General features: G+C 40.6%; 2 protein-coding genes and 1 long non-coding RNA gene across 16 annotated transcripts in view; 1 reads left to right on the top strand and 2 right to left on the bottom strand.

Annotated features, from left to right (window-relative positions):
- The window catches only part of MAPK10 (mitogen-activated protein kinase 10), a 165,635-nt gene extending 162,380 nt beyond the window's left edge, over nucleotides 1-3,255 (bottom strand). The window contains exon 1 of the mRNA XM_086889249.1: nucleotides 3,041-3,255. The gene's annotated coding sequence lies outside the window, so the exon portion shown is untranslated. The remainder of the gene's footprint in view (nucleotides 1-3,040) is intronic.
- A 96-nt stretch (nucleotides 3,256-3,351) lies between these two features.
- LOC147653140 (uncharacterized) lies at nucleotides 3,352-4,267 on the top strand. The gene is made up of 2 exons (XR_015286859.1): nucleotides 3,352-3,518; nucleotides 3,878-4,267. It is a non-coding gene; the product is annotated as an uncharacterized LOC147653140 (long non-coding RNA).
- A 10,483-nt stretch (nucleotides 4,268-14,750) lies between these two features.
- Nucleotides 14,751-27,146, bottom strand: part of ARHGAP24 (Rho GTPase activating protein 24) — a 215,123-nt gene continuing 202,727 nt past the window's right edge. For all 14 annotated transcript variants that reach the window (XM_086889240.1, XM_086889242.1, XM_023926245.2 and 11 more), the window contains 5 exons: nucleotides 22,408-22,540; nucleotides 21,592-21,665; nucleotides 21,055-21,176; nucleotides 17,630-18,701; nucleotides 14,751-15,481 (listed from right to left, as the gene is read on the bottom strand). In XM_086889240.1, the coding sequence (XP_086745366.1) occupies nucleotides 15,238-15,481; nucleotides 17,630-18,701; nucleotides 21,055-21,176; nucleotides 21,592-21,665; nucleotides 22,408-22,540 (1,645 nt within the window). In that variant the 3' untranslated portion in view covers nucleotides 14,751-15,237. The remainder of the gene's footprint in view (nucleotides 15,482-17,629; nucleotides 18,702-21,054; nucleotides 21,177-21,591; nucleotides 21,666-22,407; nucleotides 22,541-27,146) is intronic.

The following is a 27,146-nucleotide window of genomic DNA, read 5'->3' as shown; positions in this document are numbered from 1 at the left end:
ATAATTGCCTTGTTTTAGAATCCATAGCGAGCAGGTTCCACCACAGAGGGGTTGGCTGTGGGCAACAAGTTCCTGCTGAATACACAGATTCATTACATTGTCCTGCACACTCGTGCTGAGGAGCTCACCATGGGCCTCTGAAGGAAGCTTCACTCAACAGGATGATGCCCTGCTGGAACAAATGTAAGCAGCTGGCAATGTTCTGTCATGCCCTGTAACAGGGGGAAAAAGATCTGGGTTTGTTTTTAACACAGCTCCAATGTATTTAGTAGACAAAATATTTATCAGACAACTTTGGAAATGACAAGATCAATGGGCCTCGATGCCCTGAAATGAGGCTTGGGTCCAATATAAAATCACAAAATGGTTTGGGTTGGAAGGGACCTTAAAGATCACCCAGTTTCATAAGCAGGGAGACCTTCCACTAGACCAGGTTGTTCAGAGCCCAATCCAACCCCTTGAACATTTCCAAGGATGGGGAATGCACAGCTTCTCTGGGCAACCTGTTTCAGTACCTCACCACCCTCATAAAACATTTATTCCTAATATCTAATCTAGACCTGCTGAATGCAGCACTCCAGGTGGGGTCTCACAAGAGTGGGGTAGAGGGGCAGAATTCCCCTCCATCTGCTGGTCATGCATTTTTTGATGTGAAGGCAGCTGCTTCAGAAGAGAATTCAGTTCCTGGTACTTCTGTTGATTTATGTGGAAGTATGTATTGTTTTCATTTCATAAGGAGTTTTCACAATTGATGCAATCATCAACTCCAGTGCAACCTCAAAGCTGTTGTCTGATATTGCAATAATGTACTAAAGAATCTTAGGTCAAGATTTTAAAAAAATGCTTGCAATTTTTGTCCTGTGAACACAGTTGCAAACTTGTGTGGGACTGATTAATTCTTTATATGGGTATTAACGTTGTATAAATGTTGAGGTCACACAGTCCTGCAGAGTTTATGGAGACAATTCCTTCACTGTCTGTGGTAATCTTAGAGACCTGCATACATTTAGGAATCTCTTTTGCAACAATGAACAGCAATAATTGCTTTTCATATACCACCCACAATAATGGCTGTCCTTACTCACAGTACTTTTTAAGGTTGCAATCTCTCCTTAAACAAAACATCATTGAAAGGAGTTGAAGGATCTGAGTGATGAACCAAAGCAACCCATCACATGGAAGAATAAAAGAGATTAACCCTCCAGACTCTGTTAAGCACGGTGTAGGTTAAAGAAGAAAACCCAGAACTAGAATTCCACACCCATATTTGATTGTCCTTGTTTTTTAATCTCAGCTTCAGGCTTAAAATGCAGACTGCACCACAGAGAACAACCTTTTAAGCTCATCCAGACAAAACACAGTATGATGTAGCTGGACAGTGGTTTCTGTAACAAAGAGGTACACCAGAATGCTCATCAGTTTTCAGGCAGAAAATGAATTAGAGGCTTTTCCACAGGATAACAATGCACTACTCTGAAAGGCTGCCATCCTGTGGCACTTTAAGGATGCTGTAGTAGCCCTGAGTTAATGGTTTCTACACTCTGGACTGGAAAACATATCCCAGATAAACTAAACACCTCTTTTTTCTTTTTCCTTTAATATTTAGGTAGTTTCAAGAGAAAGCTCTGACCTCCTATGAGCTAGCTGTATCATAGCATAGCTTAAAAGATGGGGCTTGAAGTTTTTTATTTTATTTCCATCAAAAGAGCCAATAAACATAACTTTCTTAACCTGAAAATATTCTACGAATATTCTATGAACATTCTATTCAATGAATATGGTCCTGCTGCATATTCAGCCATAAATTCCAGCTGCTGAATGAACACACACTCAAAAACAGAACAAGCAAGGAAAATTAATTTGCTTGAAGAATCATTAGTATGTTGTCAGTAAGCAGCACATTATGAGTTAGAAACTAGTCCTTTGTATTTTTTTCCCTACAAATCCTAAATTAAGATGAGCTTGCAACTGCTGTAAAATAGAATTCCACAGCAAATAATCAAAGGGAAAAAAATCCTACACTTCCACTCTTCAGAGAGCCTTTGTTAAAAAGGCTAGGAAAAAATGCGTAATTGAGAAATCTTTCCTCAGTACAGAAGTGATAAAGGAGTAACACACAGCTCTTAGAGAAACATGCAAAATTTAAACCTCAGTTCTTTGAAATACATCTCAGTTACCTGAGCACAACTTGTATCTTAAGAAGCTATATAAGCCATGTGTATATATGTGTATACGTGTGTATATGTATATATATGTGTATACATGTGTATATGTATATGTATGTGTATGTATATATATACATATATATAAAATATGCTTTAAAACTTTTTTCAGATCCCAGGCAGTTGGCTCAGCTTTTTGACATGCATACTCCATTATCTGCAAGAATAAAGCAGCTCACCCGTGGCCCTGGCCTCAATTTCTTCTACCTGAGCTGGCTTTTCAATCTACTCTCTGGTGGCAGGTAGTATTACCTCGCTAGAGATGTGGTCCTCAGCACTATTTCTCTATCCTTATGCTCCACTCCCAGGCTATTTTTCAAACTGTACTGTCAAATCTTTTACTAACCATAATTCCCTCCTCCAGTGTCCCTTGAAGCACCAACCACCTTTACAAGTGCACAGAGCAGGAGCCCTGCAGCAGCACTAACCTGCACCTGCCATGTCTGTGCTGCTACTGGAACATAAATCTGCTCTTCCCCACCAAGACCCAGGGACACTGTCCATTCCACACCTGTCTACACTCTATATGGACCTTCCCACGAGCAGGAGGGAAGGAATTTCTGCTGACACAACAGCATTTCCCCCTCTCAGTCCCGGCTGACACAATCTTCTTTTGCAAGTAGTTTCAAAGCATTTAGCGTACAGTTGTTTTTTTCTAGCTGATGAAGCCTTCACTAAGTGAGAAATTAACTCTCCCTTAAAAAAAACCCAGCACCCTAAATTCTAATTCCAGTGATCTCAGAATTCTAATCAAGTATTTACTACCGTTTTTCATTATAGCAGGGAACACCCTAGAACATCTTTCTGTTTAATCCTACCTTATGGGATTCCTCTCTGGAAGCTTCATAAGTCACAGCATTTTTAATCTTGCAGGACACATACTCATAAGGAAGTAAGATGGTCTTTTGGACTGCATTTCAAGCCAACATACTCCTGCTTTCACTACTGAATGAATTATAGAGCTTAAGGAAACACGGTGTTACACGAGACAAGGAAGGGAGAAAAGTCTGCATCAGAGAAATTACACTCACCTGTTGTATTACTTCTCCAACCCCCTCTTGACTAGGGGAACAGGAGACTGGGAAATTCCACAGCTGAAGATAAAGTACTTCAAGTGAATTCAGTAGGTGCAAGCATAGGCCAATGCCCTTCATTTAGAAGAGGGGCTAGAGTAGATGGGGTTTGTGTCCCTTGCATTGTAAAACTCTTTTTAATGGATCATCTAGCTTAATGGACTCACTGTGAGCAAATCTGATTTTAAGTTTTCGTTGTTTGGCTGGCTGGTTTCAGTCCAATGTGAGTATTCAGTAAAACCATTACATATCTTTACAAACCATTTCATTGTCTGCAGCTTCACTGCTAGTTTTCTTTGCTTAATCTTCTTTTGTTTGGCAAAACAATATAATAAAAGGCTGAGTTGTAGGGTTTTTACTGTTATTCATCTTTCCTTTGTATTGTTCCGCTTCACCTGGAGTTACCAGAAATTACAAATTAAAAGATTAATATAATTAACCTGTAAATTTATTTTAGAAGCTTGGGGGTCTGTGCCTGGTTTTATGGGTTACAAAGAAAATTAAATTTAAGTAATTTTTAAAAAATAAAAATAATTTATTAAATAGTTTATTAAAATAATAATATTTGTTTATTATCTTCAGACTTAGGTTAGATCTGCCACAACAGCTTTACACATCCAGAAACTCCAGAAGGAATGACAAGCTCCAGTTCTTCTTCAGTCCCCTAAAGCTTCAGTCCACTCCAGCCCTGCAAAAGTATGATTGGTTATAAATAAATTTCAGAGGGTTGTACTAAATTAGCTGTGGCAACACATATTTTGAAAGGCACAATACACAAACATCTGAAACCCCAACACTCTCTAGAGCTGGAATTCTAGTGAAACTAAGTCTTCACTAGAATGGCTGGTGAAACTTTCCTAAGAGCAATACCCTAATAAACTCAACTGGACTTCTTACAGTTAATTTTCTTGTCTAAGACAGTATTTTCCTTTGCATATTTCTCAGCTTTGAACTCTGCTCTAATCTCCTTCAGCTATGGGTAATTAATTAATGAAGACATCAAAAAGATTTAGCCATGGGGGCTCAGTTTGGGATTGCAATTCTCATTTCCATTTGAGAAGCTTCAAATTTTAGTTCACATAGCAGCCACTGCTAGATGTTCTAACAGCAAACACAACTTCCTTTCTTTTGAACAAACAAGCAAACAAAAAGCAGTATTTCCTCCTCATAGTCCAGTGGTAGAATCTCTGAGCTGAGCAGTAAACTCTTTCCCTAGAAAGGCTTTTTCAGCAACTCAGGGAAGGTGTTCTGCATGGCATTTTGTACTGAACTCTTCTTTCTGGTACTAACACCTTATGAAAACTGTTGGCACCAGTACAGACAGAGCTCCCAACATGTTTTTGATGATAGGAGCTGTAATATGATTTAATGGAAAACTTCCTGCAAAACGAAGTAGAAGAACCTGCAAAGAGGGGTTAAAACAAAGATATTGCTACAATCCAGTAAACTTTTTGCATAGCAAAAGCATATGGGATTGCCAAGTGTTGAAACAACAGGAAAGATAAAAAGTTAACAGGGACATAAAAAGAGGTGGTCAATAAAAAAGCTCAGTTGGAGTGTTGCCTCTAGTAATTCCAAATTTAACTCATGACTTGACTTTCCACAGATGGTGGAAACCTGGAATTTTGCAATGTGGAATGCTTTTTGAATGACAAAGGCTAAGAGGCACTTGATGATTTCCAATGAAATTGATAAATGTGATGACTGTTGCCCACTACACTCATACATGTCCACTTTCTGGATTTGAGAATAATCAGAAGTTATTGTTCACTTTTTTAATAACAAAGGGGATACATGAATTCAAAACCCAGAATTCTCCCAGTTCCTCTCTCCCATTAAAAAATCCCAACTGATTAAAGTGGAGAATCTTCAATATATAAAAACAATAATCCTTCTCTGGCTGCCCAGTAGATCCCTCATGCTGCTCAGGATATACTGGAATTATTTCTAAACAGCAAGGTGCTTCCTAAACTCCTATGCCAGCAAGGCAGTCAAGAAGTACCTGTGATCAGCACCCATCAAGTCAGGATTACATGTAGGCTTTATCAGATGTGCTCACATGCACTCATATAAACCTTCAATAAATTTGTAATTAGCAGCTCTGAACTTTATTGGCATGCTGAATGGAACCTGTGTTGAAGCCTCAGGATGCTACACAGTGTGGAAATTGTTGTTATCCTTCACTGATACTGGTACCCAGATTAAAACCTGCATTACAATGTGCTTTCTGAAAAAGTCATACTATTATTATGCAACACTGCATTACAAGTACCTACTGCAACACTTGGTAGCTAGCAGAATGAAATCCCTTTACAAAAGCATTTGCACTGATGCTGAAAACCTCTTGGCACAGGTGATAAGGCAGGAATATGGCTGCATCCCATCTCTCCTAATCACTCAAAGGCACAAGGAGACATAAGAATGTTAAGAATAAAGTGGCCACACAATTAAAATCTGGGTAAGAGAGATTGAAAAGGCATTGGATTTCTCAGTAGTGAATGCTGAAGCATGGATCAATCCTTACACAGCAAACTCTCTTATACCAGGCTCCACCCCATTTTTATTTTCCAAGTAGGACACAGAGGAGAAATGCCTGGCTTTCCAGAGAGATTGAAGGAATCATGTAAGCAACCCCCTTTCTCTGAACACATAGTGGCATGTACATGGTGGCAAAACTAAATAATCACATTTCACAAAACATATAAAATGGATTATTTTTCCTTTTTTTTTTTTTTTTGAGAACTCTGAGTTACTGAGATTCTGGTGCAGAGAAAGAATATTTGCAGAACTAGCTGTGAAGTTTAACTGAAAAGCCACAGTTACTTTCCTTCTTAGGATTTTTTCATGTTAGATATCTAATACTTTAGTGCACTTATGCATCTCTCAAAAGTCCTCCTCATTTGTGATTGAATTTATAATTTCCATTAGTGCATCCTGAGTCTTACATCCACAAAACTGGCAGCAGACACTTGAATATTTATAGACTGCAGTAGCTCTAGATAAACTTAATATTCTATATTTACACAGCACTGATCTAAAGGACCAACAAAACACTCCAAGAACAGGTGTGTAAGCAGTGACTGAAGCCTTGGAGAGAGAAGCACAGAGCCCATGGCAAGACCCCTGCTACCAAAAATGACTCCCTAAAATGTGCATTACAGGCTGAGAGGGTTTTCTTCTTTGTATCTTTGTACTCAGAGGAACTGCCTCACTGGTAACGTAATGTATGTTACTGTGGCTGCTACAGATAACCTTAGCTTCTGAGTAAGAATAGATGGTTACAAGCAAGAAATGCTGTGGTTACTCAAATCAAATAGGAAAAAATAAAATGCCTAGCTATATGTGCCTCAGGAAATCTCACTTATCTTTTCAGATATAGATGGAGTACTATCTGTTTATAAATCACTCTGTATTTATCTACTGCTCCTCTAAAGAAGTCCTTAAAGCTTGAAAACATTGCCATCCTTCACAGTTATTCTAAAAGCATGATTCTCACTGAGACTGCAGAGAATGAGATCAGCCTTTCCTTCCTCTACATCAGTTTAAAAAACTAGTAATTCACACATTTAACAAGTTTTATGTGCCAAGTAATGGCATTCAGTGTTAGGATCAAACACTTGAATTGCATGTGAGAAAGCATTTAAAGATAGATGCAGGTTCTGGTGTTGTGGTTTATTTGGTTTTGCTTTTCTTGTTGGGTTTTTTAGCTGATTCTTGGCCTGACAGTAAGTTCACATAATTTCAATAGAGTAGGTCAATCCTTCCTAGAATTTATATACACTTGAAAAGCTCAAGGTTTTGAGATTTATCTATACACATACATTTCCTGGATTGGGATCACAGATATCTATATTTGAAGCTTTACTCTATATTTGAAGGCTTTTCTTCAAGGTCTAGTAATTTTCTGCTCTGTGGCACAGATACTTGGTCTGAGTTGTTAGTGGTCCACAGAAGACCTGAGAAATCAACTGAATTAGTAGGTGAAAAGAAGACCAGGAAGACCTCAGCAATGGCTATTAGGACCCTGTGGGGAAAGATATTAAAGATATTTACAATTGTCCAAGAAGAAATTTTATAAGGGCAGAAATGGTCACTACCAAGAGTGATATCAAGTATCACAGAAGACTTTAAAGAGGTCCTTCCTTTTCTGGAGCCAAAACAATTAGCAGGAGGTCTGGAGTCTACCTTGAAGATGGAACTTGTCATTGCCTGGTATTTCCCATCAAAAAGGAGAAAGTTCTGCTGTGTGATCAAGCACAACACACATTCCCAAGGTAGGAAGAAAGTTAGCTTCCCTGACATTCACTTCCTTGGTGTCACTTCACAGCCTCTGGACAAAGAGACATAGTCCATTGTTTCCTGATTCCTCTCTGCATTCCTGGGCATTTACTCAGCAATTACCTGGGTTTTGTTTTCCTGGGTAAATCCTGTAGACACCTAGGACCGGAGCTATCTTCCAAAAAGTATTTAAAGGTCTTGTTTTGTATCTGACCACAGTACTCAGCACAAAGAAATTTCCCAATACTGTATCATCTCAGACACTCTGGTCTTAATACAAATTTGTATCTTTCACTTTATTGGCTTTCAATTGGCCCTCCATATCCACAAAGAAGAAAAAAAAAGATGGGATGGAGAGTTTTGCATTTATCTCTAAATTCCTGAGCAGTTGCCCTCTGAATTAGGGAGCTCTTGGTTTTCTTACTTGATCTACAAGTGTGATCCAGCCAATTCAGCACTCAACAGTCGGCAAAAACAAAGACGTTCTGTCTGCACAGCACTGCCATGGTTGTGACAGCATGTCTGTACAGACAGAGCGCAGGATAATCCACCTGGAAGCTTCTGCAGTGCTAAGAATAGGGTCTTGTGGCTACATTGCTTCCAGCAGGATGACATCTCTCTTGTCTTCTGACTGTATCCCCATCTCACACATCCCAGGCATTAACCAGAACTTAGGGAATATTCATTGTTAAGTGGTGCTTCAGTGCTCAGCAAAAGTGAGTAAGGAAGGAAGTAGATGCCCAGAGATTAATCACTGAACAATCAGTCAAGATTGTGGTCCATTTTCTGGAACTTGCCCAAGAAGTTTCTGGGCAAGTTTCTTCTCTCTTCTGTAGGCCACATTTGATCCAAAATTCAAGTCTTTAATAAGTCTCTAAGGCCTTTAATTAGGCCCTCCATGATTTTGAGGTGACTCTATAAGGGATAACAGCATATTTGTGTTTCTGTTGTATCACAGACGTTCAGTTAAACATCACCACCCTCAGTGTCAGCCATCACATGAAGGTGATGCATTATTCCTGTCCTCAGGTGGGTCACTGATTCGACTCCAGCTTCTCAGGCCAAATCAGTCATTCTGCTAACCTCTTTTAATGTGTTCAGCACACATCTATCAACTATCTATCCCTCTTCTGTAGGTATTTCAAAATCAATGCAAAATTTATACCTAACATTCACAACTGACTATTTCGTAATTTTTTTTAAATTCCTAAGTAGGAAATCAACATTTGCAAGAGGCCTGTTGATTTGTGTTCATTAGTGTGGACATTACTCTCCTGCTAACCTGCATTTTTAATTGCCTTTGATGAGTTTCAGTGTATTTAGCTCCCCACAGTAAAAACGAGATTTATTGTTAAGTACTGCAATGCATAACAAAAGTAGCAGAGAGTAGGACTTGCATGAGGTGTGCTTCAGTGAATAGGAATTACAAGTTTTCAAAGAATAGGGTTTATACAGGTCCACTGAGATTATAAGGTTTAAACAAAGAAACAGATACTATAACTGTAGCTGTTTTTTCTTTTTTTTTTTTCTTCTCTTCTTTCTTCCTGCTTTATTTGACAGCAGAACTTGGATAGCAGAGAAATAGAATACAAGTAATTTATTTACATTTTCTTAAAAATTGGCCAGGAACAGTCAGGGGAAAAAAAACCTGTCACACCATTAATCCACAAAATTAAGCACCACACACTCTAATGTGTGTGTAATCAATACAGAAGAACATAGAATCCACACAAAAGAAAAAAGTTCTTCTGAATAACTACTCCTAAAATATATGCCACTTGGGCATATTGGCTGGACTGGGGACTGAGAACCTCAACTGGGACGTGTGCTTGGTCCTGCAAACTACTGCAAGTCTACTCAGCTCCTGCTGGCTCCAGTGCATCCAAAACTGTCCACCTTTACTCACCATATCCTCCTGAGTAGATACTAGCAGGCCTCCACCTCTCTCCTTGTTAGACAAGGTTTTTAATAGCTTAGTGTGCTTCTGGGCCTTGGGAAAAACAGGCCTAGCTGGCAGCAGAGAAATGCATTAATAGTTCATGACTGTTCTCTTAATGGCCTTTGGAATTGCCTCCAGAGATGCTTCGTTTCTGCCATGGTTCATACCCTGCTTACATTCCATTTCAGCCTCCTTTGATGTAGGTCCCCCCAGTCAGAGAGAAGAATATAAATTAAGTCAATTGTGATACAGTCACTATTAATACCATTAAACTATCCAAATATATCCATTAGCCACATGCACTATTAGTATTAAGGCATGTCTACTCATGGGAATGCCTATGGAATGAGGGAGGTGTGAATTTGTAACTTTTTTCATACACAACTTTTTCCCTGAGTAAGGTCTCACTGTTACACAAGGCACATATCTGCAAGAGGAAATTAAGCAAAATCTCACCAGAGTGCTCAGCCTAGGCTAAAAGTGGGAACAGCACTACATTTGTCATCCCTGCCAAAATCCAGGTTCTGTCATTCATCCTGATACACAGAATGCACAATTAAAAATACCAATTACTGGCATAGCTCAGCAATGCTGAAGATTTGGAGAACATTTTTTGTTACAATTTGGGAAACTGATTTGCAAGTAGTGCTACGTGCAACAATCACTACTATTTTTACTGAACTGTAGACTACATTTCAGCAAATGTTAACTTCTAAGGGGAAAAAACCCCTAAGATTGCAGCTTTGTCATGTGAACAACAAAGAGAATACTGCTGTTAAAAACTACCTGTTTTGGTCCCAAACCAAGTCACCTAAATACCACACACTTAAAAAATTACAGCCATGCTCATAACAGTATTTTAAACACGAAGTCCTGCTGAGCATTAATCACTTTAAACCTCTTTCACATGAAGAATGTAATACACAAGAGGTAGAAAGGGTTTTCTGTTCTTGCATTTAGAAGATTCAGAAGCGGAATTGTCTTGCATATAAAGCTCATTATCCTGGATCCCTCTGGAAAAAAGCAAGGAATATATTTGCATCGTGATCATGTTTCTGGCCTGAAAAATTTTTTTGCACTCTCCATTATTATTGGCATACTAAAGAAACCTGTTTTATTGCTGACAAGCCTTTTTCCAATAAAACTAGATCACCAACGCTAATTGTAATTACACACATTATGACAGCTTCTAAAAGCCTGGCAGGAAAAGCTCTCAGTGTCTCCCACCGCTTCCTAAACCTCTGCAGAGCTACGGCAATTTACATCAGCAGGGCATCTGCCGCATGGAATTTCATTTCCTGAGCAGCACTGCTCCAGAGATGCTGGATGACAGTCCAGGGCCATTAGCTGTTTCCAGAGTGAGTGCTGGCAACCCACGGGCACTGCCCGACCTTCTGGGCTCCCTCCTTCCCGTCACTCCCACAGCAGTGGCTTTGCTGGGTGTTCCACGCAGGAACGCACACTGCTGGCACACAGGACTGACAAGAGCAAGGCAGGTACTCATGAAACAGCTGAGCCAGCTCCTGGTGTCAGCCCACAAAGCAATTTAGAGCCAAAAAAAGCTCTGAAAGAATAATAACATTAACTACAGCAACCCATTTGTAGAGACAAGCTCTCAGAAAGAGCGCTCTTAACTGAGGGCAAATTACTACCACCTACACATAGCAATTTCAGGTATATTAACTTCCTTGTTTTCCTCATCTCTCCCATCTGTTTCCTCTATTTTTGCATGCCCACATCACAAGTATGTGTTAATTTCTATTTTCCCATCTCCCCTTTCCATCTCCTCTACTTCCTTGCAGATTTGCCAGGGGCAGAGAGTCTGCACTCTCCTCTTCAATAGACAGACTCCAGAGGGAGTTCAGAGTAAGAAAGGAAATTAATTAGGAGTTTCACTCATCCAGGAAGTGTCCAAATGTAGAGCAGCTGGAGGCAACTCACTGTTTTGACTGGGCTGTCAAAATGTGTGAATCACTGTACCTGCTCATTCATTCTCTCCTTACTCTGCCTCTGTTCCACCCCACTAGGGATGCTACACAAGAAATATTTGTTAAATACTATTTTCTTTTTAGGAAATTGTATCTTTCTCAAAAATTTCTGGACCAGCACTTTAACTACTACTAGATAAAGTACTGTTTACAGATCTTAAGAGCAGTGATATCAACAAGCTCCTTTCCTCTTTGTTCTTATGAAAACCTAACCCACCAGCTTTGTGTATCACTTAACATGGTGTTTTATTTATTAATCTTTGTATTTGGGAAACTGATGCTGAGTTTGAGATACTAAAATAACAACATGTGGCAAAGATGTGTAGTAACTTTATTTATTCTGCTGCACCATAGCATACTCCAAATGTGTAGCAGGACTCTCACAAACAGAAGGGGAGACAAAAGCTTCTGAAAGCAGAACACCAGAGTCTAACACTTAAGAGTTATGGAGTATGTCTGCCACTTTTCCAGTCTGCTGTGCAAAGGCACATAAGGGTGAGCACCCATGTCAGTGCTCCCATGATGTGGCCAGAGATGAGATGAACAGTGGGAAGTGTGCATCACTCTCTTACTCTCTGTCCCTCAACTCTAGCCTGCCTGTGCATCTTGAAATTATGTTTTTGGATGTAATGTGAACCTTGGGATTGGACCAGAAGGTCATCAGCTCAAGAGATTTTTTCCCACCATCTGTGCTGATTAATTGTAAAAGCCTTGTCTCTTGTGAGCTGTGCATGAGGCAGAGGGACAATGTGCTAGAAAAGCTGAGCTGTTTTGCCATTCTCAGCTTGGAGCTGGCTAGTGAACTCATACAACAGATTATTAACTTGGGGATCTCACAGACCTGTGAGAAAGAGCTGAAAGCAAATTTATTAACCTTATTTTAATTGATACTTGAAACTTAACTTTTGCAGTAGTTAACAGTGTTAGCTTGGCCTATAATGGCTTGGCTTGTTTCATTACACAAACTGGTGATAAAACCAGTTGTCTCAGTCGTATTCAATAGCTCAGCAGTTAAGAATCCTGGAAACTGCCTTTATGAGATACACTGATCTACAAATGCACTGCACTAAATCCTTATAGTTTCTTTCACAGCCTTCAGGCTCAGTCTGCATTAACCTTCATCTTGTGAATAAATCTTGCCCCTTTCCACTGCACTGAATGAGAGGGAGCGTGATTTTATCCTCTGGTCACTTGGTTCCATCAGCATGCCCTCTCCAGCAGGTCACTTCACACACAGGCTGGACATGCCAAAGGGAACAGAGCAGCACATGAGTTGTGAGCCACCTGGGAGCAGCATCATACAGCTGAGAAGCGACCAGTGTTAGATCCCGAACGTAAACATCAAGGACGCTGTGCCTTTCAGGAACTAGGACAATAACAGGAGCATGAAGATGACCTTTTAAAGGACATAAATAAACTTTATCACCACAGCCTAAATGCTGCTGCAGTCTCACAGGAGGAGTGGGGTACTTTGGATGGGTCATGATGGGAATGGACATCTGTTGTCAGTGATATTTTCTAAGTTTGCTGTGCCTGCTCAAGTTCCCCCTCTGTACAGATGATTTCTGCAAGACAGTGAGGTGAAGTCTTGTTCTGGACTGCAAAGCAAAAAATTTGGGTGTCAGTGATTACCCATAAAGCTGGAATTTTAACATTCTTTGAGGAACTGACTGAAACAGCTTTTGAAACATGAAGGTAAGTTTCAAATGCAAAGTCAAGCTTCAAACAAACAGACAAATCCTGCTTAACGCAAGGTTTGATAGAAGCATTCACTACTGTGTACTTCTAGTGTAAAAAAACATGAATTCCAGTCAAGAAAACACTTATCTCAGAGACTTTGATGTCATGTCAACAGATGTCAGATACTGCTTAAATTATCAAGGTCTCTCATTCAATTTAAAAAATCAGAAATAACGCAGTAATCTGTTTCCTTCTCTCACCATTGTGGGCACATGTTGTGATTGCTGCTAACTAATGGAAAACATGCAACTCATACTTTGATCTCTTCCTGACTTCTGATTTACACACAGATTGGAGGTGCACCGAACATGTTCACAGCAATCAATACAACAGCTGCCCTGACTGAAGACTTTGAACCTCACCAGACAGAAATGATGCACCCAGAAGTGCCACATGTAATGCTCAGTTATTTCTCTGAAATTTAAAACTTCATGTTTGCTTCCCAGTGTAATTCCCACACCAAATTAATACTTGTTTACTATCCATACATATAACCAAGAAGGTTCTTAAAAGCAACCTTCATCATTCTTTTTCAGCTGGAATTAAAAAATAATTGCAATATATTTAAGAGACACTAGAGGGAAGCCAAGATATCTCAACAAACCTCCCTAATAATACTGCTTGCAGTCCTAGACCCTAAGTTAAAACTAAACATCCTTAACATGGTGTAGAAAATAAAGGTTATACTTACTGTGTTTAAAGATGCCAAACAAATTATTAATTTACAGGATAGCTCTGCTGTTTCTTTTCCACTGTCACTCTGCATGCTGTGATGCTCCAGGCTGTTCCCTCTAGGTGCTCCCTTGGTGATGGCGAGAGCCTGGAACTTTCACAGTTGTAACACTTGACAGTAATCTCTTGAAGCATTCAGACAGTGTGATAATTTGTTAATACACACTGTAAATACAAGTGGTGAATATGTTGGTGTGTTTTCTTCCTCATTTACTCTTTGTTGCCAGCTGCCCCAGTAACTTCTACCATGGACATATTTTTTCTGTTATTTTTTGATACCCATCAAAAAACTGATAAGGCTACCAGAGTCCCCAGTTAAACCTCCCTGTGTATCCCTTCACCAGCACCACAAAAAAGGACTTACCTTCACCCACAGTGCAGAGGTAAGTCAGATGCAAATATGGTCTGAACAACCGATTTATATCCCCGATCTGAACTGCAGTGATCAGGCACAGGGCTTCTTCAGGGTACACCAAAAATTCTGGTCATGTCATTAACCTCTCCTTAAGTCCCCCTTTCCCCTCTCCCAACTTCTTACTTGGCCACCCATGCTTATTCCCAAACAAGCAGCTGTCCACCCCTTTTTCACTGTCCCCAGTCTAGGCTGACTTCATATCCTCACTAGTTATTTTACAATAGGGGTGCCCTGGAACTTTGTCCCCTGGCCATTAATTCTGTGAAATCAGTATTGGTTTATTTTGCCCGTGGCATGCTTTGGTTTCTCAATCTTGCTGTCTGTTTGGAAGCGACGCAAATCAGGGCTAACCATCCACACACATTTACCTTAACATAATCTGTTTATCTTCACTCCCCAGCAAAAGGGGTAACAAAACAAAAACAAAAAAAAATTTGATATACAAAATAAGCTGATGGTAACACAATGCCAAAAATAGCTTATTATGTTAAGTGCAAGGGAGAAAAGCCTTTATATAAAGCTTGATTGCAACAACATTTCAATTAACCAGTTTAAATACAAGACTTGCATTAAAATATTTTTTCAGATACATCTTTTGCTCTAAGGTGGTTTTTAAATTTATATACACATATCCAGTTGTAACACTTGACAGTAGTCTCATGAAGCATTCAAAGAGTATAACTTGGTAAGTACACACTGTAGATACGAGGGCTTAATGCATGTATGATTTCTTCCTTCAAGAGTTTGTAACATTTTGTTGAGTACTAGCCTCAGACAGGTGACCAGCCACCTGATACAGTATAATACCTCCAAGCCCTTCCTCAAGTCCCACAGTCTATGCTTCCACAGCTCACTGGATCCAGATGGTGTTGCCTCTTTCTGGTCTGCGAGACTCCACTGTCAGTTCTCCAAAAGTAGAGAAAAACTGCTCCATTTCCTTCTGCAGCATATCATTCCTCTTCTCTGCATCCTCCTTCGCCCGCTCTGCGTTACGCATTTTGATTTCTACCATTGTGAACTTCTTCCGCTCTTGATCCAGCTCTTCATGCAGGGCCATCATTTCAGTCTCCAGGGTGAGATTTCTCTGCTCCAGGCTGCATGAAGGAAATAAAAGCAGACAGCTTCTGAGCAGCACTCCTCACTCATGCAGAAACGCACACCACCAACAAATCCATACATGTCTCTTCATTTCTAAAGCTTAGACTGAATTTCTGAAGGGTATATCTACAAACTGTGGCTTCATCCATGAACTGTTCTCAAAGGGCAAACTCTATGGCAGTTTGTTAAAAAAATACCTTTGTCTCTTCAGTAGCTCATTTAGAAAATGCCTTTGAACAGCAAAAGGCACAGAAGCAAACAGCTCCATCTAATTCTCCAGAAGTATGCTAACTATTGTTAATTAGTTGCAGTAGTGTTACCTACAAGGTCAGAACAGTGCCCTGAATGCCTTTGTTTCACTGCTAATCTCCTTTCTTCAGCTGACCTGCCTGCTCTATTTGCCAATATGGACCAGTACGTATCTGTAAATATGGGCGTCATGAAGTTCAGTAAAGTGAGGTCCTACACCTGTGTCCTGGCAACCCCAGGCACACCTACAGGTTGGGCAGAGGAGGAGGACTACACACCTACTGAGGAGGACTTGGGACTGATGGTTGATGAAAAACTCAACGTGAGCTGGTGATATGTGCTCACAGCCCAGAAAGCCAACTGTATCCTGGGCTGCATACAAAGCAGTGTGGCCAGCAGGGTGAGGGCCCCTCTGTTCTGCTCTGCTGAGACCCCACCTAGAATACTATGTCCAGCTCTCGTGCCCCCAGCGTAAGAAAGACATGGACCTGTTGGAGCAAGTCCAGAGGAGGACCAAGAAGTTGTAAGAGGACTGGAGCACTTCCCCTACAAAGACAGGCAGAGAAAGGTGAAGCCTGGTGAAGGGAAGGTTGTATGAAGATCTCATTGCAGCCTTCCAGTATCTGAAGGGAGCCTACAGAGAAGCCAGAGGAACTCTTCCTCAGGAGCTGCAGTGATAGGACAATGGGGAATGGCTTCAGACTGGAAGAGAGTAGATTTACATCAGATGTAAATGATGTTTGGAAGCAATTCTTTACTGTGATGGTACTGAGGCACTGGCACAGGTTTCCCAGAGAGGTTGTGGATGCCCCATCCCTGGCAGTGTTCAAACCCAGGCTGGATGTGGTTCTGAGCAATTTGGTCTAGTGGGAGGTGTGTCACAGCAGGGGGTTGGAACTGGATGATCTTTAAGGTCTATTCCAAGCCAAACCATCCTATGATGTTAGTGGTACTAAATGCAATCAGCACACATATTAAAGCACACGTGAAGTGTTCAACTGCACTGCACACTGTGCTGGAAATCATGATGCAGGTGAAAGACTGCAACACTCTGCAAAGTGCTGCACTTTGACTGGCAGCTGCTGCTGTCAGCAGCTCTCACGCTGTGATCTACAACTTGCACTGTCAGAGGTACCAGTACACAGAGCTGCTCTGTGAGAGCAGAGGTGAGAACAGAAGGTCCTGTACAGCTTGACTGAAGAACCTTTGTAACAAAGAGAGCACATTCAGCTCTGCACTTCTGAGTGCACTAAGCCCAGACTTTGAGGTTATTCACTGATCATGACAACCATCCACCCCAGCAACCTTGCTCTGTATGAGCAGAGTCTGCACTATCTGTAGACAGAGACACACCCCTCCTCTGCCCTCTTTTAACAGGTCTGAGCTTTGAAGGAAAGGCTCAGCAGCAGAGCAAAGACAGGATGATGAGTAAACTCCCAGATGCTGTATTTTCTCAAGAGAAATGGGGACTGCAAAGGAGTCCAGCAGTCTCCTCAGCCCCAAAGACTACAAGTGGAATATGCCACAACATTGCTTTCACTGAAAGGTGACACTCAGTTGCCTTTCTCTACAGAACAGGCATGAAAACACTAATGGAAACACTGTGAGAGCCTACTTATTTTGTTAATCAGATTTTACACAGATACTCACGAGGTTCTGGCTTTACTTTAGACACCAATGGGATAGCATGTCACAACCATGGCAAACAACTGCTCTGAAAAAAACTCCTCTGGATCATAGTATCACTGAAGCAATGTCAACAATGAAAGATGACACTGGCAAGCACCTGGTGAGTGACACAGTAGTGACTGCAGCTAAGTGCAAGTCATGAATGGAAAAACTTGGATTTACTCTGCAAAAAGGAAGTCAGATGGTAGAGCGTCAAACCATCTTACCTTTTTATCCTTGTCTCATATTCTAGTTTTTGCTTGGCCATCTCTTGCTTCAAGCTGGACACCAGGCTGTGCAAAGCACTGTGGTTGTTGGTACTGTTGGGCACAAATGTTTCACTGTTATCGCTGCTGCTGGTGGCTCGGCTGCTGTGGCCCCCCACACTCCTCCTGTCACTTTTGTTCTCATAGTCACCCGGGTTAGAGAGGTCTTCGTGTGGTGGCCCATCCAGCACAGAGTCTTCAAAGTTACCTGCATAAAAGTCCTGCTCAGGGCAGGTGGTGGTGGATGAGCGACAGGAGTTGGAGTGCTCCGGGAGGGATATTTCACACGAGGACGTGGACCAGGTGGCACTGTCCACACTCTGTTTGTCATCCGAGTTCACCATAGAGAACTGCTGGTGGACATTGTCGTAGGTGGAAAGCCTGTTGTGCTGGCCTGACTCACCCACCGACGGCTCCCTCTGCTTGTTGTCCCTCAGAGTGACGTAGCCATTGGGCACCCAGCCCGGGCTCCGGCTGCCGAGGGTGCTGCCGTGCCCGTCGGTGCTGGACACGCCCATCCGCACGCCTCCGTTCTGCACGCTGTGTGTCCCCATCTTGGTCACCGGCCCCTTCAGGGACGACGTTCTCCTGGTTTGCAGGGAGCAGTTTGGTAAGGTCTGGCTCTTCTCTGGGCCCTCCGCAGAGCTGCTGAAGGACCCGTTGGTGACAATGCCGCTACCTTTATTAAAAGCGGGATTTTTTTTCACCATCAGTGGCGGGCTCCTGGTGACATCTGGCTTCTGGATGCTGTTCCTGGGGCTATTTGTCTTGCTGCCTGGCAGAGCAGTCGGAGACTCACAGTCCATGCTTCCCCTTTGGGGAGACTCCGGTGTGTCCCAAGAGCAGCGCCTCACTGCAGTCTCCTTGGTGTTGTTGTTCTCTTTGTTCTGTAGCTGCCCTGCAGTGGTTTTCTTTGGAATTTCATTGTTGTTGTTGCACACCTCAGGTCCCATCTGAGGCTCTATATCCTTGGGAAACAGCTCTTCATGTTTGCTAATCATCACTGACATGAGCTGCTGGACTACTACTGTACCTGAAAGAGGACACCAAGCACATGGCTGTGAGTGGCCTGTTTTATTTAAGGCATAAATATATTTTATCTCTCAGATTCCACAAATACTTAGCAAACATTCAGCTTAAACAAACATTGACACAATGCATCCATCTGTGTAACACCCTGAATGTTTAACAAGGCTGAAGTGCCTCTTGGCTGCAGGGCCACATCAGCATTATCTCTTCCTTCCATCACAACGAGCCAGCAAGGCCTCTCAGACCCCTAAAAACAACAGGAATATTTGCAAAGAAGCTGTTACCATGACAGTAACTGCATCCCATGAAGACCACAGGAGGAGATAATGAGCACAACACGGTAACATCGTTCTAAATTACGGCTTCCCACTCAAGGTGGAGAACGCTTTAAAACCAAACTCTCACTCTGGCACAGCACTTGTGTTTGGTAGTTTAACAGCAAATGGGCAGGCAAGTGATTTGCACTGCTGGAACAGACATTTTAGTCTTCTGAAGCAAAACAGTGCAGTAATGAGACAGAATTAATTTCATGTGAATGCATTTAAGCACTCCATGGTGAGACTGTATGCAGCCAAAGAACTATGCCACAGCATTTTATAGCATACTATGGAAGTAATGCAAGACCACAGCTTGCTGCTTCCTGTAATAGATGGCCACCTCTCCTCTAAAAGAACAGTCCCTTGGTGTGCACACCACTTGACTGCACTGTAATTTACACACTAGCATTTGGAACTGGACTTGGCATGATAAAGATGTGCGACCCTATTTTGCTAAGCAGATCCTCATTAAGGTTTATCAAGAATATTTCAGGAACAAGGTCAAGGTAGTTATAATAACCACTTCATTTTTAAACTGCTAAAAAGCTCTCAGAGGCATGCTGTGCTCTTCTAATCAATAAATTCCCACTGTGCAAAATCATTTCACATCTGTGTAATACACTGGATTTTATATCCCACCCTTTTAAAATACAAGTACCACAAGTCAATTCAATGTGGGTACTCAGCATCTTTTTTAGATATTCTCACTTGTTTGTTTGCTGAGGCAAAATGATACCTTAGAACTAGGTAGTAGGAAAATTCACTCAGCTACTCCCCTGGAACACTTTGTTGCATTCCTTCTGAGAATGTTACCTGTTGTGTGCAGAACTTTACTACAAATAGTGCTTTGTCCTCAGGCAACTTTTATAACTGCATTTGTCAGGGAAGAAATTTCCCTGGGGCTGGAATTCTCAAGGAAATCTCTGCTGAATCAAACAAAACCAACTCCTCATCCCCATGATAAAGATATGGTTCCCCATAGCTGCATGTTTTATTTTGAATGATTGTGCAAGAAAAGCACTCTGTATCTTCCAAAAGGCAAAGAGAAATGACAAAGGGTGGCCATGAGCACCAATCCATGTGTAGTCTTTGTTCAGAGTTCCTACACATAGCCCTATTTCAAATCAGCACTGTCTTATATAAAATTTTATAGTTATGCTTAAAAGAGGCCATAAATCTGTTTAATCAAACCCATTTCTCATTAGTTAAAAAAGTGTATGTGCCTTCCTACAGAGAATGTAGTATCCATCCCATTTCCTACAACAGGCACCATCATTTTAATTCTAGGGCTGTTAACAAGAAGGCTGGAGAGCTGCTCAGACAGTATTCACATACATTATTTGGAAATGCCATGTTTCTGTTCACAACACCGCCATTGTCATAAGAATTAAAAAGAATAAGGGGAAAAAGTAAGGCCTCAGAAAAACAAGTGAATGAACCAAGCATAGAGGGAATTCTATCTGGGAAGAGAAAAAGCATCATACTCACGAAGACTAAGACTAGAAGGAAGTTATAGGAGGACATTGTCACATCCATATTTTTGTCTTAATCACAGCAAAATGCTACAGCTGAACATGGCTGTAAATGAGAGCATGCAGCTGGTAAATTGATCCGTGTTGTTCAGGAAGGCATGTAATATACAACTGCCTCGTGGGGGTTCTACACGGTCACTGAAGTGTGAACCTGAGCTCTTCCCTGTCCTCAAGAACCACAGGTGAAATATTAACTGCACTCCAACTGCATGTGCTGAGTAAGAACATGTCATGCTTGCAGGAAGTTTTGAGAGAGAAGGTCCATGTTTAGTGAAGCTGCCAAGGCAGAACAAACTCATGCAAGGTGTGTTTGGAACACTGCACATTTCAGTACCTTTCAAAATAACTTGCAAGGTTTAACCCAAAATCTCATTCGGGTTGAAAATTTCTGTCTCTATATAACAGCTATATGGAACTTATTGCACAAACTGCATGGACTGGTATGTGCTGGTAATAAACCTAAAGACATTTCCTCTTTTCTCTAACAAATTATGTACAGTAAGCTCACCCTCCATGATAGTCAGAGGATCTTCCACTTTGGGGCGCAGGATGTTGGGGCCAAAAACTGTAGCCAGGTTTTGCACACTCATTTTGTTTACACCTGAATATGACTGGACTTCATCAAGGAATCTGTGGGGAAGAAAGAAGTCCTTAAGGAACATGTAAAGAGAAAAACTAGGGAAAAAAAAAAAAGGTCAAATCACGTGATTGCTTCTTAACATAGTTTAAGTATTGCATTCCAAGTGCAAACAAAGCAAATAACTGCAGCTAGAAATGGGAAAAAAAAGGTCCTATCAAGAGAATAGAATAGATTCACTCCTACTTTCTTGCACTCCTTGCCTGCTTATGAAAGAAAAGTCACAATCTTGATAGAGCAAATTACTAATTAGTCATGTAATAAACCTACCGTTTCACTACCTTCACTTGAGTTCTCCAGTCCTCCAAGTGTGAGTAATGTTCTTCCTTCAGGGCACACAGACAGACAGGTCTGTCTGTCAGCTCACACTTATAAACACCATTGTGATATTTTTGCATGAGCACTTACCTACAGATGTATTTCAGCAGATTGTAATTGACAGCTGGCAGGCTCTTCACTTGCTTCACCAGTTCTTTCAGGCCCTTTAAGAGGTTTAAGGAAAAATAAAGAGTCCATTTTTTAATATTTTATTAGAGTTTTTTTTTTAAAGTCAGCAATTCTAATTACAAGACAACAGACACACACTGAAACTGCAGCATTAAATACAGCTTATGATCAGGAACAGCTTGTAGAACCCATTTTGGATTTGGTTAACATGGATTAGCTCTGGAAAAAAATAAACAAGAAAACAAGTATCTTGTTTTCATCATGTCTTTTCTTTTTCTTTCTTTCTTTCTTTTTTTGACCAGCAGCTCCATTCCTCCTGCTGATAACAAGGCTAAGCCTTCTGGGAACAGTTCTGGTTTGAACTTGTGGCACTTCCCACAAGAAACTACTTGGTTTTTTTACCCAGTTCTGGTCCATACTAGATTCTGACTAATAAATGACTCCTGATTTAACAGCAAGAGTTGAACAGCAACCATCAAGACCCTTTCTTTTATAGTTCAGAGTCTAATCTATGAAAATATATGTCTCTTCCATAAAAGTGGAAGCTATTGACTACAGTGATGTTTAATTAACCTGGATTCATTGACATGCAATAAATACAGCTAATGTTATGCTACGCACCTTTATATAGAATTCCCAAGGACACAGGTGGTAACAATTTTCATATAAAACTTGCTTCAATTAATAGATACTCATTTAAATTAGGCCAAACCAGCTTCTCTCCTCCTGAAAACTGAAACAGCCTTTTATTTCATCTTACTGGAGTTACCAACTCACCGTTTCTTCCTCCTTGCTGAGCATTTTGGCACAGGAAAGAAAATCTTCGTATTTTGCATATGGTACAACTGGTTCTGGAAGTTCCCTTAGGTACAGCTTGAGCAGTGAAGCCACAGTGTGCACATCTGTGTTGCTGTTGGGGTGAAATACAAGAAGTCATTAATGTGAATCAGGATGATACTGTCAGACTGACAAGCTAAAACCTGCCACTTTTCCATTGTCATCCCACATTTTACTCATCACCAGTATATGCATTTACAACCCTACCTGTAATCTGTTTTTTGTTGGATTTTTTTGTCCTATAAAGAACTCAGGATACCCACAGGCAAATGTCTGTCAACTGTAATGATTTATTACCGTAAATAATTACACCTAAGGCCCTGTTGGCAGAGACAGGTATGGAGGAGATAGATCCTGCCTTTTGTTGACAAGCATCTCCCTTCAGACATGCAAAATTCATCTCAAATGCCACTTTTTGTTTTCACCTGAGCTAGAAACAAGGCATTCACATAGTGGGAGTTCTTCTCCTAGTGATGACCCCAGCTCCAAAAACATGCCCAGCATGTCTCAATTCCATTTTATCACCACGTCCAGTATTATTACCAGTATCCAGGAAGCAGGTTTTAAAGGAAATCACATATAGTTCAGGTATTTAGTTGATGTTTACCTACTGGAATTACAGCTCTTTCCCTGACATGCATCTTTTTCCTATGGGCTCCCATTAAATGACTACTGTGCCTTTTAGCTGTACTCTTACACTGAAAACCTGGATATTCAGAACCACAAATCCCTGGGAAATGAGTTTTAGCTCTATCTTGTACCAAATAAGCTGAGGCACCAAACAGAAAATGCCTGAATGCTTGCAGAACAGATAACATCACAGGGCCAACACTCAAAGACCTGATAGGACATGTGCTTCCCATAATTGCACTTGCAGAAATTTAAGGGTTTTTTTGGATACAGCTAGTAGGAGCCTCAGCTGTTTATCAGGCACACTAAAACTAACACAGGGAGAAAGATCAGAATCACAAGTTCAGACAATGCAATCACACTTGCTTCAAGGTTTCTGTGGTGTGTAAAGTTACACTCTGTTAACTTAGGAGTTCTTACCTGAAAGTAAGTAAGTAGAAATTAGATTAAGGCACAAGTTAGCATGAAGAAATCTCTCTTGCACTATGTCTGGCTCCATCCCTGGGTTTAGCTACTCAGGCATTTATTCAAATCCTTACTGGAATGTTCTACATGCTTTCCCTGGTTCAGAAAAGGAACTGTACTGCAAGCTGCTATTTTTCCCTCTGATTTCTGAAAAATCAGAGAAGGGGGTACTAAATTTTCATTCATTCTTTTATTAATACGAAACTGAAAATGCACACACATGCCTACAATGTGCATCATTATGTATTTTCTTTTTCTTTGCAGACTTCAAACATGGAGTATTTTTTTAAACTCACGGAGTCTCAAAGGGAGCCATTGGTATTTGACACACTTAAGCTTTGCTAGAGGTATGTTAATCATTATTTTGGAATAATCTGTTAAAACAGTAATGACTTTTACTAAGTTAAATCTTAACAGGAATGGTGGGAACAACCTTAGAGTAATGTGGTATGGTATGCCAGAAGAAGAGAGATGTTAAAGCACTGTGTATATTTAAATGTGCACCACCACCAAACTCCTCAAATTGAACATGCAGAAAGTATTTCTAATTCCAACATGAATAATTCCCAGCCCAAATTCCAAAAAGTGTTTTCTAGAGAAACTCTATAAAACACAAATGCAAACCCACATTTTTAAAGTTCAGATTCTAATCTCTTGACTACAATTCTCTGTTGTAGAGTGGCTTGAACTCAGAAGAGTGTTTACCTATCCCCCACACTTTCTGGATACATATATAACAAATGTGGGGAACTACTAGCATGAAACCAGGTATGACTGTACTCTTTTATGAGATTGCAAATTCTAGCTCAGATTTGGCCTCTAACCCTTCTGTTCTACCTAGTCTCAATTCCACACCGACTGCCTTTCAGAAGATTTTATTATTACTGCTTATTTTATTTAAACAAGGAAACTCCTCACACCTTGCCGAAGGACTTAACCACATCTTTACAGATTCTATTTGCATAAAACTGGAGAGGCCTTTCCAAAATACAAGAATCAAACAGGTTAAGTGAGGGAAATTACTGAAGAACAATTAGAAGTTGGCACATAGGTCTCTCAGTAAGGGGATTACACATTTACATCTTCCCTTCTTTGTACTGCCAGAATCATGCTTCATGTCGTATGTAAGAAAAATTTTACACCAGTCCTTGCTCCTACAGGGCACAGCAGCTGAAGGATAAAAAGTCTGAAGAAGGGGACAGAAGCCTAGAAAGTTAATGCAATTTATAAAATTTCTTTTTCCAGTGTGAAGTACTGTTGGATTACCACTGTGAGAGGTAAGCTGAGTGCCAAAAACTGTGGATCTACCATGGAAGAACTGAGAGAGAAATGGAGAGCCAGGATGCTGAGGAGGAAAGAAACTCCAGTTTCTTTCACTGCGAAGTGTTGTTCTCAAATTAACTTCCTGAAGCACATGCTGTATTTACAAGTATATAGGAAGGTGTTTTATAAAATGGGATTAAAAACCCAGGCTGCAATCAGCAGACAGAGACACATATACAATACTTTAAACTAATTTTTCAATTATTATTTTCTAAGGCAATACCGCAGACTGCCACAAGATGGTGGGGTCGCAAAGTAAGATTTTGGAACATTTGTTATTTTTTCCCCTTAACTGTACTGGACCACTTCTTAGGATTTCATGTACCTGCACAGCAATTACCATACAGATTTGGGCAGCACAAACAAAATAAACGCAGTCTATATACAAAGACATACTGCTTGCCAAGCTCTTTAAGAACTAGATTTTTAAATTCTGCTTTATCAACATTTAGACAAAAGCTAGTAAATTTAGTAAATTTCTTGTTTGAGTGCAACTGTGTGTATAAAAATGTCGGTATTTTTAGAAATAATGTAACTAAAAGACTGTCTCTCAGAATCTGAGACTCGTTTAGATCTTGCAATGTAGTATTATTTTTTTCACCTTTTTCTTTAAATTACAGGGGGCTATTTTAAAATGGCAGACTCCAGTCCTAATGCATCTGTATTTTGGGTGTTTCGGTCCACAAGTACCACTAAGCACTTTACAGCCACAGAGGACAGCTGTAGGTTTCCAAGAAGTGCTGAACTGGAGGACCAGGAGCCTTTATTTGTCCTTTTAGTCTAGAGTGTTCCATCTACAGTCTAAGTCAAACAACAGCACTTATATTTCTGCCTTGAGGATAAACTGGTGTAGTTTTTAGAGCATGGATCTTTGCAGGCTATGGAGGACCTTTTCCTCATAGACTTTTTTCAGTTACAACTGATCAGTTTAAGACAGGGCAGAATTTCCCCCTTAAGCACTACATTCCAGAATCATTACAGCTACAGAAATTTAATGATTGTACCTATCTTCATATTTTTTTTAGTATCTGACTGTGTAATATCAAAGTGTTTCATGATTACACATTCATAATTAACACGATTAGAAGTATTCATTAATTTTTATTAAAATACACTATGTCAATTCTGGCAGAAAATCCTCTGTTATCTAAATGAGAACAACTCTCATTAACCAAGGCAGACTTTCTCTAAGTGCACGATTACAAGCTTGAAATGGGAATGACGAAGCACAAAGTGGGGAATTGAATGTAACATAAAAAGCATCAGCAGGCTGAGAAACAGCTATTTTGGCACGTTGTCGTGGGAGGTCTGAGAAAGATGACTTACCGCACTGAAATATTAATACTGCATTCATTTGGCATTTACCAAAGGAGCATCCCCCCCACTCCAGCACTGCTCATGCACAGGCATGACAAATGCCAACGTGTCCCAGCCTCTCCTCAGCCAGACTGCCCATATTCAAAGCCCCATTCATCTGAACTTTGTCATCAATATCTCTCACGGCGTTGCTGTTTTGACAGCACTTTCCTTTGTGATACCACAGACACCGTGGAAGTGGCTGTCAGACAGATTACACTCCCTGGAGTTTTTCACTCTCTCTGCCATAAACAATATCCCTGAAGCCCAGAAATCCAGGCATAACCCTCACACTCAGACCAGCAGACAGGGTGCTCAGAGAGCTGGAGTCAGCGCTTCAGAGCACAAAGCCAACAAGCCCCTCATAAACTCTCTGAGAGGAAGTATTAACAAGGCAAGGTCACATTACAAAAAGATTAATGCCGTGCCAAAAATAGCTCTAGATCATGATGGCACATAAACAGTTTGCATGAAGAACAAACAGTAGGGAACAACAAGCTGTGAGGCTATAATTCAATTTAGGAGTCCTGGTAATAAAACAAAGAACAACATTACAGTTTGTGTACCAGTTTGACTCGTTTTCAGAGAGAGGCTTTGGTCCAGAAATTCAAAGGTCAGGTTAACTTAGTGTGCTATGTGATATTTCTTCCCCTGTGTGGGTATCTTCAAAGCATTACTCTATATAATTTTCCTACATAATACAGAGATCTAGTACAAGCAGCCCTGTGCCTCATTTAAGTACCAGATTAAATTTTGTTTTGTGAAACATATATGAAAGCATTTACCAGTCTGGCTCTGGTATAAGTTAACTGATCTCTATCCTTGTGTTTTAGTTTAGACAGAGAAATAAACCAAACCTATCCTGCTCCTTTGTCCTTGTGCTCACCATTTTTACAAAGCATGCT

The sequence above is a fragment of the Cyanistes caeruleus genome, chromosome 5, assembly GCF_971803275.1.
Source record: "Cyanistes caeruleus chromosome 5, bCyaCae1.hap1.1, whole genome shotgun sequence".
NCBI classification, from domain to species: Eukaryota; Metazoa; Chordata; class Aves; order Passeriformes; family Paridae; genus Cyanistes; species Cyanistes caeruleus.
This window is presented reverse-complemented; position numbering and strand designations above follow the sequence as displayed.